The following is an 18,936-nucleotide window of genomic DNA, read 5'->3' as shown; positions in this document are numbered from 1 at the left end:
CATACAAGAATGAATATGGTTATTATATGAAAAAGACGAAATGGGCTTTAATGTCCTATATGACCTCTCTCCTAAATACAAGAATGAATATGGTTATATATGAAAAAGAAGAAATGGGTTTTAATGTCCTACTCTTCTGGGGGATCACGTGGCTAAGTGGGTCAGACGCTGGCTCGCTAGCCTGGAGGTCGGGTGTTCGATCCCTGCATTGGCCGAGAAAGTTCATCCAGATTTTCCGACGTGGTTTCCCCTTGTCAGTGATGCAGGACGGAGGGCCTGACAAGGACAGCTGTCTAGTCGTTCGGATGGGACGAAAAACCGAGGTCCCGTGCACATATTGGCGTGCACGTAAAAGATCCCTTGACAGCTGGAATTCGATGTAAGAGTAGGCCATAGTGCCGCTGTCCAGGCAAAATTTCCCTTATAGCACACTGTATGGCGTATGCCCGTCTTCATTAGCCCAGTTCGGAGCAGAACAGTAGGACGTTAAACCCCATTTCATTTCATTTTCATTTCCTACTGTTCTGCTCCAACTTTTATAAGGAAGACAGGATTTGTATGAAAGAAATAGGTTAATAAACAACAAAATAATAAACAAAATACTTAAAGATACATTGTGGGAGATTCGATAACGAGTTGGCAATTCTCACTATAATAGTTAAAAACTAGATAACGTAAAGGCAATTTGCTGAAAATTCCATTCAAATTGATTCACTATGAACCGAGAACGAAGCGAATGAAATTTCTGCCTAGCCTCGGTCATCATTACTAAAGTCAGTACGATAAACAGCATAGTCTTGATTATCCATTTAATAATTTAATCGAGAGGGAAAGTTCTGCAATAAATCGGCTCACAATCCACTTAAGATCGCAGGCTAGCGATGCCATCTAGAGTTGATTATGGTCTGGATAAGTTCATTAATGTCTAATTAATAATTTAGATAACATTTCAGGCCTAACGAAAGACCTGCAATAGACAGATTTAGCTCTTGCATAATGTATTTTTAATCAACATCATGCATATTTACCAATCTGATCAAAACACAGATCCTATTTTGTTTTGTGTTTTACTTGTCTTTGGAAGAGTTTTTATACAACCCACGTTCTAAATGATGCGAGGGATCAGCCAATGAAATGTCTGTTACGGCAAGTTTTTGACGTGAGGTGCACGGGTAGCTGTGGGTAACCTAATAGAAACATCAACGCTGATTGGTTAATCAAATGTCTGCCGTCATAGGGTCAAAAGCCGCTTGATGACCTCTGATGCGAACTGGTCAGATCTTCATGTATTAGAGGCCATCGAAAGTATAAAATAAAACGAAACGAAATATAGATCTGTATTTTAAACAGATTGACATATTTACACAAGGGCTATATGTGGTTGTACGTACATAGCTTATAATAGCCCAATGAGCTAATAAGCCACATGATTTCAGGTTCAGGGGTTAAGATTTATTCATATTTTAGGAAAAAAGTTTTGTTCCATATGTAAATAGTATTTTCACCTAAATTGAATCAATGAAAAGATGTTCAATTAAATTCTGATATAAAAATATTTTGTTATGGTCTGAAAGATAGGATACTTTTATGTTTAAGATCATTTATCAGTAGTGCACATAAATAGCATATTAAACTAAACTTCCTACTTTTCTGTATCAACTGTCCAACCTCGTGGGTTTTCTCCGGGTCCTCCTTTTTTTTCCCACTGCGCAAGCGAATTATTGAAATAAGATTGAACCATGTGTTAGTCCCAATATGACCTAGTTTGTGTTGAGTGACGGTGTGGTTCCCCCTTGTCAGTGATGCAGGACGGAGGGCCTGACAAGGACAGCTGTCTAGTCCTTCAGATGAGACGAAAAACCGAGGTCCTGTGTATACATTGGAATGCACGTAAAAGATCCCTTGGCAGTTGGAATTTGATATAAGAGTAGGGGATAGTGCCGCTGCCCGGGCAAAATTTCCCTCATAGCACACTGTATGGTGTATGCTTGTCTTCATTACCCCAGCATAGGAGCAGAACAGTGGGACGTTAAACCTCATTTCATTTCATTTTGTGTTGAGTGAATTGAAAAGAGGCCCTAGGCAAAATTTATGAGATCCTTCCCAATCCCCACCCTCACGGCTAGAGCAAGATGGAAGAGTGTTTTAAACAAAATTGAACCAAGCCAAGGATGATGACAGATGTTTAAGACAACTTTGCGTATAAGAAAGACTTACGGCAGTATAAAAAATATTGTACACCTTGGGCGGAGAACCCCTAGATCTCGACGCCCAAGGCTTCAGTCTGCTGAGGTAGATCAGGCCCTGTTCAGTATACATGTACTCATACACACTGGTATTTTAAGTCCCTTGGTCCTCTTGTTTATTTCAGAAACAACATTCAAATGGTGAGAAGAGACCATGTACTACATCACCAAACGCCTCTCCTAGAAGATGGGGTCCGGCTAAAAAAGCCAACTTATCAAAATTCTCGGACAGAATCAGGTAATTTTTATGCACAGTAATTTAAAATTCCGTGCTTACCAAGAGGATACTCAATTGAACGTTCCAGAATTAAATTATTTCAATTCCCAAATTAGTGTCAATCGAGTGACAGGAGAATTTCGGAGTACAACGCACGTGTCAACTGCATATAAAATATCTCAACCAATTATGACAGCTGAAAGTTTCAGGGAAAACTGTGAATTCCATATCACTTGATTGCAATTCTGTCAATAATGTTGAGGAGGATAACTCTAATGAGGTAATTTCTAGTCATGTGACACGGAAATTGTTTAGTGCTTTTTGGGGCATTTTAGAAACATAAGAGAAGTGGTATCAGGTAAAAAAAAAGAGTGAGAGATGGGGTTTAGCATCCACTCGACACAATCTAGGTCATTTCGGGACTAACATATGATTCAATTTTATTTCAATAATTTGCTTGCGCGTAGGGGGTCTTTAGCAGTTGGAGGGAACCGAAGGACCCAGGGAAAACCCACGAGGATGGACATTCGACCATACTCCTTGTCATGTACAACTAGGGAATCGAAACCACGCCAGTTGACTCAATGACAGACCTTATAATTCAATGCGCACACGCTAACCATTCGAGCCCTAACCTTATTTACATCTCAGCGACCTTGACAAAAATTGAGCTGGCCTTAACAAATAGATTTAACCATATTTTGTTTGTCTGTTTTAGAACTAATCCAAGACACTTTACTCCGATCATCAACAGTGGTGTGACAAGATCCGAGAATTTAACAGGATTTGCCAGTTACGCTACTGGCATGGATTTCAGTCGAAATCCCCAGGTAGATAATATCATAGATATCACTCGACTTCATCTTATAGATAACGTAACTGATGATTTGAATAAACTGGGCGTGGTTCAGCCAATAGATTCTTTCTCATCATCCGATGATACGTATAGAAGATTGTATCAGGTACAGTAATCGCTTTTATTAATTCTAAAAGTCGTCACTCATAATTTTCTTTGGCAAATATTTTAATATGGATATTTTTGCTTTACATCCATAATTATTGGCCACTTCTCATCTTTATTCTCACCCACCATCTCAATTACAAGTACGTATACATATACGTACAGAAGATTGTATCAGGTAGAGTAATCACCTTTATTAATTCTAAAAGTCGTCACAATTTTCTTTCGCAAATATTTTAATATTGATTAAAAGATATAATACTGCCAAATACATGTACATTAGTGAACCAGCATGTTACCGAGTCAACGTAACACCACCAATTGCAAGTGACAAGACGTCAGTGAATGTGCCAACAATATGCCGTGCCCATAAATACCTTACGCAGAAATCAGTGGGCTGTGAACTTTTTTAACAGTTGGTCAGTGTGGCGGAATAATAAACACGATAGCGAGTGAAAAATCCTGTGTGCGCTGGAAGATATGAGGATATAAGATCTTATTTTTTAGATGTCTACATTCGTCTTGGAAGTAAGCAATATAAAATGATGAATATTACCCACCGAATTCCATATTTAGTTATGGGAAAAGTTTCACATTTACGGATTGTGAATAAAACTGTTGTGGATATACTAAACAATCCAGAATTTGTGTTTTAGACAAGTTCTTGGTGGTCAGCAATCTAATTAAAATATAGATCTATATTTCGTTTCGTTTTTATACTTTCGATGGCCTACACTACATATAGGTTTAACAAGTTATAGTGGGAGTTCACATTCTTTGACGTCAGGTACCAAGCAAGCGACATTTTGACCCGATTACATCAGTCATTCGATTAACCAATTAGCGACCGCCATGTATTTTTTATCTAATTTTGCTTTGTTTTGATTTCTATTGCCGCTAATGTCTACCCACAGTTCCTCGCAAAAAAGGTCAAACGCTCGATTCGACAGACCATTTGATTGGCTGACCCTTCATTTCAAGCAGAACACGAGTTAAATAACAACGCTTCCAGATCCAAGTGTAGTAAAGACAAGTAAAATCGAAATTTTGAACTATAAAAACAAAACGAAATTGGATCTGTGTTTTAATCAGATTGGGTGGTCAGATGAAGAAACTAAGTAACATGGGCCTGGTAACGTTCGTTGTCCAAATCGTTTAACAACAATGTACAAAAAAGTGAATAAAATGTTAAAAGAGAGAATTTGGGTCCTTTTTCATTGCAGAGTCTGTAAACCTGTTGTGATGTCATCACAGGGTGATATCTGATATCATCCCTAGGGCCGATATCAGATATCACTCTCTGATGACGTCACAACAGGTGGATACATTTCATAACATGCGTGGGAGATCAAAGGAAATAATATCCCAAGGTGTGTAAAAACAATGCATCATTCAGCTTCTAATTTATGGTTTTCCTAAAATAACAATTTATGCAAATTATGTTTCCCCTAGAGGAAGTGTGTGTTTTTGATAGAACATTTCAAGGTCCCCTCATTGAAAGGTCACATTTTATTCAGATTATAGAATATCAAAGATGGCTGTATTATAAACTAGATGTCAAAATTCAGTCAGGAGTTAAAAAATATTGAATCATTTTAAAGGTTAAATGAGGTTGTATCAGAAAAAAAAATTCTAATCTGCTATTTATAGATGTTGACATATCAGTTAGATTAAAAAGAAACATGTGTTTTCCAAACACGTGCACTGCTAAAGGTAGGTACATGGGGTTTTACATCCAGGAATGAAACCAAGATTTGAAACTGAGAATTGAAACTAAAACCATCCAATGAACCATGAATAAAACCAAGAATTGAAACTGAAACCAACCAATGAACATGAATAAAACCAAGATTTGAAACTGAGAATTGAAACTGAAATCAACCAGTAAATCAGGATTTGAAACCAAGGGTTGAAACTGAAGAAACCAACCAGTGAATGGTTGGGCCGCAGCTATATTTCCCATGCTATGAAAAGAAATTGAATGAGAATTGTTTTTGTGAATGATAGTAAGTTAGAATTATGAAACCCAGGCCATTGGCAATATTATCATTATTCCAAATATATCTATATGTCGCAATAAATCTAACAACACAGCTCGACTAATCAATGTTTGTTAATGTCATTATTTTAAGTTAGGAGAGGGTGTCCTAAGTTATAATTGATTTTAGTTAAAGTTGAACTTAAAATACTTTTGTGAAATGCCACTATTTTAAGTTAAGATAAAATTTTAACTTAAAATATTATTTTATTGGATTTTATCTAAAATGCTTAAAATCATTTTGTTAGGAGAGGGTGTCCTAAGTTAAAATTGATTTTAGCTAAAATTGTCCCTAAAATACTTTTGTGAAACACCACTATTTTAAGTTAAGACAAAATTTTAACTTAAAGATACATTATGGGAGATTTTTATAACAGTTCAAAAATAGATGACGAAAGAAGAATATATTGAAAATTTCAGTCAAATTACTTTATTCTGAACATAGTTATCACCAGTGTAATTTTTGACTAGAAATGGGATTGAATTCCATCTTCACGATTCTTTGTATGGGCGATCATTTGATTGACAGGCGTTAACCCCACCTACATAATCTCTGCTGTCTCATATCTGAATTTGTGTTTTACCTTTTTGGATTTTTATAACAATTGGACAAAATGAGTGAGAGGGTAAATTTTCATTCTAACTTGTATTTTGGGCATGCATTAAATCAATTGAATATAGGACATAATATTATAATACAATTATGATAAATCTATAGGTATACACCAGTTGCGTCGTGCCTATTGGGGAAATAGAAATATTTTTATTGATATTATTAAGACAGAAGACCTGTCCGTCTGTATTAGTCATCACACGGTCTACGGGAATTGTATAATTTGTCATTATCTGTGTTTAGTTTATTGCACTTTAAATAGTTTAGATGTCATTTGTTAAGGCATCGCTCAACAGCGGCCTCGTTTCGTACACTCTATCATTTAGCCTCGATCCGGGAGTATGACGTCAATGTAACGGTTAATCTCCGCTCACGACGCCATTTAAAATTAAATCAGTCAATGAAATCTCTGTTTAAATCCAAGCTGAATCCGAGCCATCCGTGGGTCTACAGAGTTGATTTTGTGCTTGTTGTGTAAATAAAGATCTAATTTATAATTTCTATGACATCTGAAGCCTAAATAAAGACTTGCAATAATCAGATTTATCTCTTGCATAATGTATGTTTAAAATATTATTTTAATGGATTTTATCTAAAATGCTTAAAATCGTTTTGTGAAATCCATCTGTCTTAAGTTAAGATGAAATTTTGGTTTAAGACAATTTTAAGAAGATTTAAGTTTTTGTGAAACAGGGCTATGGAATGAAACCAAGATTTGAAATTGATCCAAGAATTCAAACTGAACCCAATCAGTGAACCATGAATGAAACCAAGATTTGAAACTGAGAATTGAAACTGAAACCAACCGGTGAATCAGGATTTGACGCCAAAGTTTGAAATCAAGATTTGAAACTGAAACCAACCAGCGAACCAGGATTTTTAAATCAATATCTCTCTGTAAACCCAAGATCTGGAAATGAAACCTCCCAATGAACCATGATTTTAAACCAAGATCTCTTTGCTAACTAAGATTTGAAACAGAAACCTCCCCATGAACCAGGATGGTTAACATGTCATTTTCACTACTTTTTAGCATGAAACAAAAAAGCTTTTTGTTATCAACGTGAATCAACGTAAGACAATAACAATACAAGGAGAAATAGATTAACTTGTTAAAGCAACACACCATTAATCTTTACTGTTTCATTATCAACTTCCTTTGTTACACAGACATTAACTAAAGCTGTGTTCACATCATTTCCTGAGAGAGAGAGAGAAATGGGGTTTAATGTCCACTCAATGCAAACTAGGCCATTTTGGAACTAGCATGATTCAATTTTATTTCAATAATTTGCTTGCGCGTAGGGTCTTTAGCAGTAGGAGGACCCGGAGCAAACCCATGAGATTGAACAGGCGATCCTACTCCTTGTCATGTACAACTGGGGAATCGAAACCACACCAGTTGACTCAATGGCAGAGCTTATGATACAGCGCGCACGTGTTAACCATTCAGACACCCAACCTCCCTCATTTCCCAAGGATGAGTGTATATAATAGTTGTTTTGTAAGGATGTCTACATAAGAATCTAGCCAAATAGTTTATATAGTTTGATCTATATAAACACCGGAGCTACGGCCTTCTCTAATTTAAATTTCAACAGTCAAGGGTTCTTTTACATGCCAATGTATACACAGGATCTTGTTTTTTTGTCCTATCAAAATGACTAGACACTGTCCTTGCCTTGCAAGGTCCTCTATCCTGCAGTACTGGCAAGGGGGAAACCACTTGACACAAAATAGGTCATTTCGGGAATAGCATGGTTTCATTTTTATTTGAACAATTCACTTGCTCGTTGGGGTCTTTAGCAGTGGGAGGATGGACAGGTGACTATACTCCTTGTCAGATACGAGCGGGGAATCAAAACCGTGCCACTTGTGATTGCACGCATAAGTGTTAATATAGTGTGAACCCGGCCTGATGTAGATTAGAGTAATACAGTGTGAACCCGACCTGATGTAGATTAAGAGTAATACAGTGTGAACATGGCCTGATGTCGATTAGAGTAGTACAGTGTGAATGCGGCCTGATGTAGATTAGAGTAATACAGTGTGAATGTTGCCTGATGTATAAGATCGTGATTAGAGTAGTACAGTTTGAACACAGCCTGATGTAGATTAGAGTAATACAGTTTGAACACAGCCTGATGTAGATTAGAGTAATACAGTTTGAACACAGCCTGATGTAGATTAGAGTAATACAGTTTGAACATGGCCTGATGTAGATTAAGAGTAATACAGTGTGAATGCGGCCTGATGTAGATTAGAGTAGTACAGTGTGAACCCAACCTGATGTAGATTAAGAGTAATACAGTGGGAACCCGGCCTGATGTATAAGTTCTTGATTAGAGTAATACAGTGTGAACTTGGCCTGATATAGATTAGAGTAATACAGTGTGAACGCAGCCTGATTTAGATTAGAGTAATACAGTGTGAACATTGCCTGATGTAGATTAAGAGTAATACACTGTGAACCCAGCCTGATGTAGATTAAGAGTAATACAGTGTGAATCCGACCTGATGTATAAGATCTTGATTAGAGTAATACAGTGTGAACATGGCCTGATGTAGATTAAGTGTAATACAAGTATTGTAAAATAAAAAGACAGGTGGTGAGAACTATTTTTAGATCTGTTTATTCCTCTTTATCTGTAAAATGTATATCACTGTTCAAACACTTTAATCAGTTCAACAAATCAAAGGGAATTTTTCTCTTGCTGTCCGATATTAATGAACATGTTCAATTTCAAAAGTTAATATAGATCGCGTTTAAGACATATGAGACAAGGATGGGGGTACTAATTATTTTTGGGGAATTGGATGGCCGAATGGTTAACACATGTGCGCTGTATCATAAGGCCTGTCGTTGAGTCAACTGGCGTTGTTTTTATTCCCTGGTTGTACGTTACAAGGATTAGGGTCGCCTGTCCAACCTCGTAGGTTTTCTCTGGTTCCCTCCCACTACTAAAGACCCCTGCGCACTAGTGAATTATTAAAATAAAATTGAACCATAAGTTAGTCCTGAAATGACATAGTTTGTGTTGAGTGGATGTTAATCCCCATCTCTCTCTCTCTCTCACTACTTATTTTTCACTGGATCACTGAATTTCACTGGCCACTGAGCTTATAATCTGTCTGAAAAAAACTGATAGATTGTTGAATATACAGCGCTGGCTCGTCAACCTTGTGTGTGGTCCCTTTGTTGGATTTAAACTCCCACAGGATTTAAAAATATAATGATAAAGTGGATAATTGAGACTTAATCCAGTACCATTGCTATAATAATAAACAATCAGCACTACCTCTTCAAACAGTCACAATTTCGCTGGATATAAAGTAATTTGATTGAAATTTCAAATTTTCTTTCATTATCTATTTTTGAATTATTATAACAAGACCAACCAGATCATTATCTAAATCCATCATAATGTATCTTTAATAATAAATATATCAGGATTTATATAGCATGTGATTACTTTGTTCCTAACCAATCTGATTAAAACACAGATCATATTTTTAATAACAATATTGCATGCCACCCACATCACATGTACATGAAACCTCAATCTGATTAAAACACAGATCCTATTTCGTTTCGTTTTTTTATAGTGCGTGCTGTGCTGTATCATACGGTCTGTCATTGAGTCAACTGGCAGGGTTTTGATTCCCCGGTTGTACTTGACAAGGAGTATGGTCGCCTGTCCAACCTCGTGGGTTTTCTCCAGGTCCTCTGGTTTCCTCCCACTGCTAAAGACCCCTATGCGCAAGCGAATTAATGAAATAAAATTAAACCATATGTTAGTCCTTAAATGACCTAGTCTGTGTTGAGTGGACGTTAAACCCCATCTCTCTCTCTCTCTCTCTCTCTCTCTTTTTATGGTTCAAAATTTCATTTTACTTGTCTTTACTACACTAGGATAACCTATAACCTGCTTTCTGGGTGATGTAAGGGATTAGCCAATGAAATGGTTTGTTACTGACAGTTTTTGGCATGAGGTGCACGGAACTGTGGGTAACCCACTACAAACATCAACGCTGATTTGTTAATCAAATGTCTGACGTCATAGGGTCAAAAGCTGCTCGTATGACCTGGGGCCTGTTTCACGAAATTTTAACTAAGATAAAATCCAAATTTTAGTAATTTGATTGGATAATATTAGTTGATTTTAGTGCTTAGCCAATCAAAATTGAAGTATCTACTAAAATTGGATTTTATCTTTAGTTAAGATTTCGAGAAACAGGGCCCAGGTCAGATCTTCATTTAGTAGAGGCCATCGAAAGTATAAAAAAACAAAACGAGATTAGATCTGTGTTTTAATCAGATTGGTTCCTATAAATCTTTCCCATTGGTCATGTATTAAACCATATGTTAGTCCCGAAATGACCTATAGTTTGTGTCGAGTGGACGTTAAACCCCATTTCTCTCTCTCATTGGTCATGTAAAGCTATTTTGGTAAAGATGGGTTTTCACAATCTGTTTCACAGAATATTAGGAAAGTCTTCTAATATCTCTGTAAAAGATGACTGCCTTCAACACGTGACATCTCATCACGCAGCGTCAATCATTGGCTCAATGGTGCGTGCATTGTTTACATAAGACATTAAAGATTCGAGCAGAATGACGCCTTTTACTCATTTTAATACCCATTTACACTAAAATAGGAAATAATTTTTACCTACAAATACTTCAAACGTCTTTATTTATTTTTCTAATACATAAATAAAATGTTTTAGAATTTGATTTGTCGGACGAAAAAAGTTAATATTTGTGACTCATTAAATCGCATCGATGTCATCCTTATCAGTGATTGTCACTGCCTAGCGAATATTCACTGCTGATCAGTGTGAAGTTTTCAATGTCAGTCTTAAAACAATTTTTATATGCCCACATTTTCATGTGGACGTATTTTGTCGTCACCCCTGTCCGTCCGAACAATGTCAGTCTTAAAACAACAAAATTAGTAGGCCTACGTATATAGAATTTTTATATACTCTCCAAAAAAAGTAGGGGATATTGAAATGCAAATACCGATGCAGGTTGTGATATGATAAATAGTCATGGACACTTGACATGCTTTGAGAGTATGTTCACAGATGAAGAACTTATCTTTGATGAAAACTGCCGCTTGTCGGTTCTTGCATAAGATTTACTGTTTAGCATATGTTTGCTTTAGTGTATTGTTTCTGAATATCCCCTACTATTTTTGAAGAGTATATTAGATTTGATATGTAGATTTAAAATAATTTTTTTTTCTTTTAAAGCTTAGCATGTCAGTTTTAAAACGATGAATTTAGTGTTGAATTTTTATTAAATTTAGAATGTGGATTTAGAATATTTTCTTTTTTCTTTTTAAGGGGTTAAAGTTTAGACCCTTTGTAGAATATATTTAACTAAAGATTGCATGTTTTCCTTTGATTCTATGCCAAAAATACACTGAAAAAGATTTGGCTGATAAAAACTGACTTGAAGTGTGAATGATTTCTCATAAATAAAACAGTCAAAAAAACGTGTGGTTCAGTCAACAAAACCATCTCGAAGATTAGGTCTCTGACGTCATTCAAGTCAGGTTTAATCAGCTCAAAAATAGAAAAAAAAATATGTGGATACATTGGTTGCCAATTATATGACGATAAGGCCATACCAAGTTGATTTTTCGTTTCTTCAGGAACACCTGTAAAAATTTTCCTTCTTATTTCTTTGGGAAAAGATATTTAAAAAACAAGAGAGAGAGAATGAGAGTGAGAGAGAGAAATGGGGTTTAAGGTCCACTTGACACAAACTAGGTCATTTCGAGACTAACATATGGTTCAATTTTATTTCAATAATTCGCTTGCGCATAGTGGTCTTTAGCAGTGGGAGGAAATCGGAGGACCCGGTGAAAACTCATGTGGTTGGACAGGCAACCCTACTCCTTGTCACGTAAAAAAAACAAAAGTACTTGGTTGTGGTGGTTAAAAATTTTTGGATCCAAATTTGTAAGTTTTGATATTTAAAACCAAATATTCTTCACATGATTCCAGTGGTTATTGATCTATCAAGACCAGGGATATATATTATTCCATAATGTACCTTTAAAGGTCACCGGAAAAGGTTCATAATTTTTTTAAATAATGCAAGTAATTATGTCAACATATCCTTTCCATAAGTATAACACGAACCCGAATGTCAATATTACCTGCAACAGGTAAGTCGTAACTTTCCGTAAATGTGACGTCATTTTAGTCCTTCTGCTCATATTCTAGTCTATATTTCTATATGCAAAAGGACTAAAATGACGTCACGGATTGCTTATTGACGGAAACTTCCGACTACTGACGGAGAACGGCGGAAATTACTAATGTTGAAATTTACCTGTTGCAGGTAATATTGACGTTCGGGCTCGGCCGCTCGGGTTATACTTATGGAAAGGATATGTTGACATAATTACTTGCATTATTTAAAAAAAAATTGATGCTTTTCCGGTGACCTTTAATTCCTGGATGACTTGTTCTATAATATGTTCCTTTTTCCTAAGCAAACCCTAAGTTTCGTATCTTCAGGGATGCTCCGGGTGTGGGGGTCCTTGTTGATTACCTCGATAATTTTATAATCTCTCGTAAGAGAGGGCTTGGTATTTGATTTGAGTTTTTCACGTCAAATACAGCGACATTATATATAAATTGCCGAGATGAAGAATCACCTTCATTATAATATTGTGTTCATAATGTGTGATTGTACAGAATGTACAAATAGTGTTATCATATTTTAAGTTCTGGGTATTCGAGGGTGCATTATGGGGGGGTTGGATGGCTGAATGGTTAGCGTGCGCGCGCTGTATCATAAAGTCTGTCATTGAGTCGACTGGCGTAGTTTCGAATCCCCGGTTGTACGTGACAAGGAGTAGGGTCGTCTGTCCAACCTCGTGGGTTTTCTCCGGGTCCTCCGGTTTCCTCCCACTGCTAAAGACCCCTACGCGCAAGCGATTTATTGAAATAAAATTAAACCATATGTTAGTCCCGAAATGACCTAGTTTGTGTCGAGTGGACGTTAAACCTCATTTCTCTCTCTCTCTCCCTCCCGTTATTCGAAGGTACAATAATACTTCAGGTATTGAGACAGTTGAGTATTCCGATATGCTGTGTATTTCAGCATATTGTGTCTATCCCGTACGAAGTCGTAACTTTGATGAAGACACTGAAGAACTGTAAATCAAACTGGTGTGGCCTAAATATGAAAGTTTTTACAGTCATAGGTCGTAGTTTCCTTGATATCAAAATGACTTTTAGATTGTATAAGATTAAAAAATATAATTTTTTATACGTCCACATTATGCCGTCGCCCCTGTCGTCCGTCCGTCCACAATTGTTTGTGGACTCTCTACAGGTCACAATTCTTATCCGATTTCGACGAAACTTAAAATATAGGTTTATCCCCAAAAGATCTCGGCTGCTTTCGATATTGGCATGTATCGGATCGAAACTTCATGGATTATGGCCCCTGTTTGTACGAAAAATCACGTTTTTAGCTTGTGGACCCTATAGAGGTCACAATTTTTATCCGATTTTGTTGAAACTTGAAATGTAAGTTTATAACCCAAAGATCTCAGTTCCTTTCGATATTTGCGCATATCAGACCGTAACTTCCTGAATTATGGCCCCTGATTGTACGAAAAATCACGTTTTTAGCTTGTGGACCCTATAGAAGTCATAATTTTTATCCGATTTAAAAAAACGTTCTATCATAACACCGTTACACCCTAAGGATGACTGAGTTCGAATTTCGTGAAAATCGGCCCAAAATTGACAGACAAAATGGCCGCCGTTCGTTCCTAAATAGCGTAAGAATATGGTATATCAAGGTTGTGGACCCTATAGGGGTCACAATTTTTATCCGATTTTGTTGAAACTTGAAATGTAAGTTTATAACCCAACGATCTCGGTTCCTTTCGATATTCGTGCATATCGGACCGTCACTTCCTGAATTATGGCCCCTGATTGTACGAAAAATCACTTTTTTAGCTTGTGGACCCTATAGAGGTTATAATTTTTATCCGATTTAAAAAAACGTATTATTATATCACCGTTACACCCTTTTTTAGCTTGTGGACCCTATAGAGGTTATAATTTTTATCCGATTTAAAAAAACGTATTATTATATCACCGTTACACCCTAAGGATGACTGAGTTTGAATTTCGTGAAAATCAGCCCAAAATTGACAGACAAAATGGCCGCCGTTCGTTCTGGAATAGCATAAGAATATGTTATATCAAAGTTGTGGACCCTATAGAGGTCACAATTTTTATCCAATTTTGTTGAAACTTGAAATGTAAGTTTATAACCCAAAGATCTTGGTTCCTGTCGATATTCGCACATATCGGACCGTCACTTCCTGAATTATGGCCCCTGATTGTACGAAAAATTGCGTTTTTAGCTTGTGGATCCTATAGAGGTCATAATTTTTATCCAATTTAAAAAAACCTATTTTTATATCACCGTTACACCCTGAGGACGACTGAGTTCGAATTTCGTGAAAATCGGCCCAACAATGACAGACAAAATGGCTGCCGTCCGTTCAGTTCCTTTCGATATATGCGCATATCGAATTGTAATTTCCTGAATTATGGCCCTTGATTGTAGGAAAAATCACTTTTTGTTAGCTTGTTCTCTATCCATATCTCGAAAATGTGGGCGTATCCTGCCTGGCAGCCGCTGGTTATAACTAGGATATGCATGTTATTATATAAGGACAAACCAATTTTATCTTTTAGTTTTTTTTTTTGTTCGTTAAAAAACCCACTCAATTTCTATGTACAATGTTTTGTTAAAATTTCACAATTTAAATATAGGAAACTAAAAGCTTTTGAACTGTGCAACCAAGTACTTTATTCCCGAATAAATAAGAAGCAAAATATTAAAGATACATTATGGGAGATAAGATAAAGAGATGGCAGTTCTCGCTATAATAGTTAAAAACTAGATAGTGTAAAGGTAATTTGCTGAAAATTTCAGTCAAACTGATCCACTATGAGCCGAGAACAAAGCGGGTGAAATTTTTGCATAGTCTCGGTCATCATTACTAAAATCATTAATATAAACAGCATAGTCTCGATTATCCACTGTTTTGATTTAATTGTCAATGGCCGTTAAGCGGCATATAGGAATCTAATCCAGCCAACATCGAAGGCTAGTCTTGACATGGAGAGTTTATTATGGTCTGGATAAGTTAATTAATGTCTAATTGATAATTTAGATAACATTTCAGGCCTAAAGAAAGACTTGTAATAAGCAGATTTTGCTCTTGCATAATCCATGTTTAATTAACTGGCCCAAGTTAAGAAGTTACTAAAATTTCAGTCACTGTTTATGAGAAATATTTTTGATCCAGAATCACAAAACTTTGCACATAGTTTCTTAGTGATGTATTTTAGTTAAAATAAGGTGATCAATTTTGAGAATGCTTTATGAACTCCGGGGGCAGATAATTAAATTAGTCTAGCCTAACTAGGTATAACGTACATGTGATTATGTTTTAAGAAATGGGGTTGTGTAAGCTGAACTGATTGTATTTTATTATTTAATCAGGTAAAATGGTATATATTTTGATGAAATAAAATGAAATGGATTTAATGTCTTAACTTACCTGCATCAGCCTGGCTGATGAAACCGGGGAGGAAATGAAATGGGGTTTAACGTCCTACTGTTCTGCTCCTAAACTGGGCTAATGAAGACGGGGGAGGAGGGGGGGGTGGATGGCTGATTGGTTAGCATGTGCGTGCTGTATCATAAGGTCTGTCATTGAGTTAGCTGGGCATGGTTTTGATTTCCCTGTTGTACGTGACAAGGAGTAGGGTCGTGACAAGGAGTAGGGTCATCTGTCCAAGAGAGAGAGATGGTGTTTAACGTCCACTTGACACAAACAAGGTCATTTCGGGACTACCATATGGTTTAATTTTATTTCAATAATTCGCTCGTGTGTAGGGGTCTTTAGCAGTGAGAGGAAACCGGAGAAAACCCACGAGGTTTGAACAGATTGCAGAGGTTTACCATACATTATGCAAATTCAATGAGAATATTTCATTATTGGTTAGGATCAACTGTACTTGACAGTTTCTATTAAAAAGTTGTTTATATTTTTTCAATAACAATATTGCATGCCTAAGCGCATGACACCCACATTGCATGTACATGAAACCTCAATTTGATTAAAACACAGATCCTATTTCGATTCGTTTTTTTATAGTTCAAATTTTATTTTACTTGTCTTTACTACACTAGGATCTGGAAGAGTTGTTATATATAACCCGCATTCTGGATGAAGTGAGGGATTAGTCAATGAATAGGTGCACGAAACTGTGGGTAAACCACTAGAAACGTCAACACTGATTGATTAATCAATGTCTGACATCATAGGGTCAAAAGTTGTTCGTATGACCTTCCAGTACAACCAGTCAGATATTCATATAGAGTAAGCCATCAAAAGAATAAAAAAACAAAACTCAATATAGATCTGTGTTTTAATCAGATTGATGAAACCTTAGCTTACTATCAAAATCAAAAGAGTCAATCTGGCATGTACTGGTATACCATGCCTTAGTGAGTGCATGACACCCACATCTCATGGAAATGTAACATGTCATTTGTGTCTTGTCCGCAGGTTAGTCTTATAGGTTTTGTTTGTATGTAGTGTGGTCCTCCTGTATTTACTGTTAAGTGTATTGTCGGTGAGTTGTCAAAAGGTCATATCTGGCATTATTTAGAAAGTTAACTTTCTTGTTTCTACGGAATCATGGCGGTTGGATGGCCAAATGGTTAGCACGTATGCGGTTGTGCGCTGTATCATAAGGCCTGTCATTGAGTCAACTGGTGTGGTTTCGAATCCCCGGTTGTACGTGACGAGGAGTAGGGTCACCTGTCCATTCTTGTGGGTTTTCTCCCGGTCCTCTGATTTCCGCCCACTGCTAAAGACCCCTACGCGCAAGCAAATTATTGAAATAAAAGTAAACCATATGTTAGTCCTGAAATGACCTAGTTTGTGTCGAGTGGACGTTAAACCCCATTTCTCTCTCTATGGAATCAGAATTTTAACCAATAAGATATGGTTTAAAAGTATGTCGATAAAAATTCAAAGTGATGTTATATAATGCTACTCGAACAATCATGCAAGGTCAAATACAACAACTATTCTTTTTTATCAAGGAAATCTTTATGTAAACTTGTCTCGTTTTTTTTTTATCTATACAACTGAATGACGTCAATGAAACAGAAATTCAAGCTTTCTTGCATTTTTTTATTCCTCAATTCATTAGAGAATTGGGAACCAGTAAAACAATGTATGTATTTAGGATAATCAGTAAAATCATCTCTGATTATTGATTAAGGTGTGGGAGTGATCGTTTTTTTCCTTTTTTTTTAATTTAATCCAAATTAGAATCAGTGTTAATATGAAAATTGTTTTTATTCGAGTTTCGTGTTAATCAATAATTTTAATTTTCTATCTATGGTATTCAAGTGTGTAAGATTCGTCACTGAGTATGTAATGGAGATCTAATGAGGCCATGTTTAAACAATCTGATTAAAATATATACTTTTCATGAGTCAAGGTGGTCCACATTCTGAACATCTAAGACACGCTACCTGCGGAGAAGTATCTCAGACACAGTCAATAGCCATGATATCCATATCACGTGATCTACACATCACAGGTCATGACATTGGCGACAATGGGTCATGAGGTCAACATCGTAAACAATAGGTTTATCTTCAGCATTGTGTCCGTTGCACCAATAAAGACTATATAATTCGTACAGTCCCAACATGTTCTCTCTTCTTCCTATGATTTTTCACAAAAATAACATCTACAACTCATAGAATTGACGTTGTCTTCAATGACAGCGTCTGTTCATAGAGGCCGCCATATTGCACTATTTTGTGCGTCGGTCGGGTCTATTTCAGATATACACAATCAATTCTGTTGATGTTTTTAGCGTTGGGATTGACTAATCGTTAATGTGTTTCAGTTCTAAAACAAATATTTTAAACTTTAACGCAAATTTAGAAAATAGCCAAATTGGCTTACTGAACAAAATGGCCATTCACTGTATACGTGCGAAAAAAAAGCTAGCCACCAATTAATTTTCATACGTTAGTTACGTACGGGTGGTCCAGCGATTAAGGCGGTGGCATGCTTATAAGGTGTCCCCAGATTATTCTATGTGCACACAATCTGATTAAAACACAGATCTATATTTCGTTTCGTTTTTTTATACTTTCGATGGTCTACACTACATGAAGATCTGACCGGTTGTAGTGGAAGGTCACGATAGAGGTCTTACAAACGACTTTTGACCCTATGACATCAGACTTTTATTAATCAATCAGTGTTGACGTTTCTAGTGGTTTACCCACAGTACTGTCACCACGGTCAGTCAGGTGTTACCACGGTCTGTCAGGACATTATAATTATCTTTCTATGGTTGAATTAATTATGGGTTACCTAAACACTGATAAAACATCTTATTGTTAAAATTGTTTGATGTTCTAACTCATGACGTCAACTGGCAGACTATCGTCATTGCGGAGACGACCACTGCCAAGATTGGTCGCATTATTTCTTTTTTGTATTCCTGGTTGTTTTCAAATTTGAGTGAAGTCTGTGTCACTACAGGCCCGGGACTGTACAGCGCAGTGGATGCTTACGGCTGGCCCCCGGATCCATTCACTTGATTTGATATTTGTTTGTTTATTTGGTGCATTGTCTATTTTCTGTCTTGTCCGCAGGTTTATCTTGTAGATTATTGTTTTACGTGTAGTGGGGTCCTCCTGCACTTACTATTAGAGCATAGTCCTCTTAACTAGTATTCTAATAAGAATGTATATTAATGGTA

The 18,936-nt window shown here is 36.5% G+C and overlaps 1 protein-coding gene across 4 annotated transcripts in view; it reads left to right on the top strand.

Annotated features, from left to right (window-relative positions):
- LOC126822441 (uncharacterized) overlaps window positions 1-18,936 on the top strand; it is a 186,207-nt gene that overhangs the window by 12,474 nt on the left and 154,797 nt on the right. For all 4 annotated transcript variants that reach the window (XM_050551358.2, XM_050551357.2, XM_050551356.2 and 1 more), the window contains 2 exons: window positions 2,372-2,484; window positions 3,182-3,425. In XM_050551358.2, the coding sequence (XP_050407315.2) occupies window positions 2,372-2,484; window positions 3,182-3,425 (357 nt within the window). The remainder of the gene's footprint in view (window positions 1-2,371; window positions 2,485-3,181; window positions 3,426-18,936) is intronic.

The sequence above is a fragment of the Patella vulgata genome, chromosome 5 (assembly GCF_932274485.2).
Source record: "Patella vulgata chromosome 5, xgPatVulg1.2, whole genome shotgun sequence".
In the NCBI taxonomy this organism is placed as follows: Eukaryota; Metazoa; Mollusca; class Gastropoda; family Patellidae; genus Patella; species Patella vulgata.
Note: the sequence above shows the minus strand (reverse complement) of the source record. Positions and strands in the feature narration are given on the sequence as shown.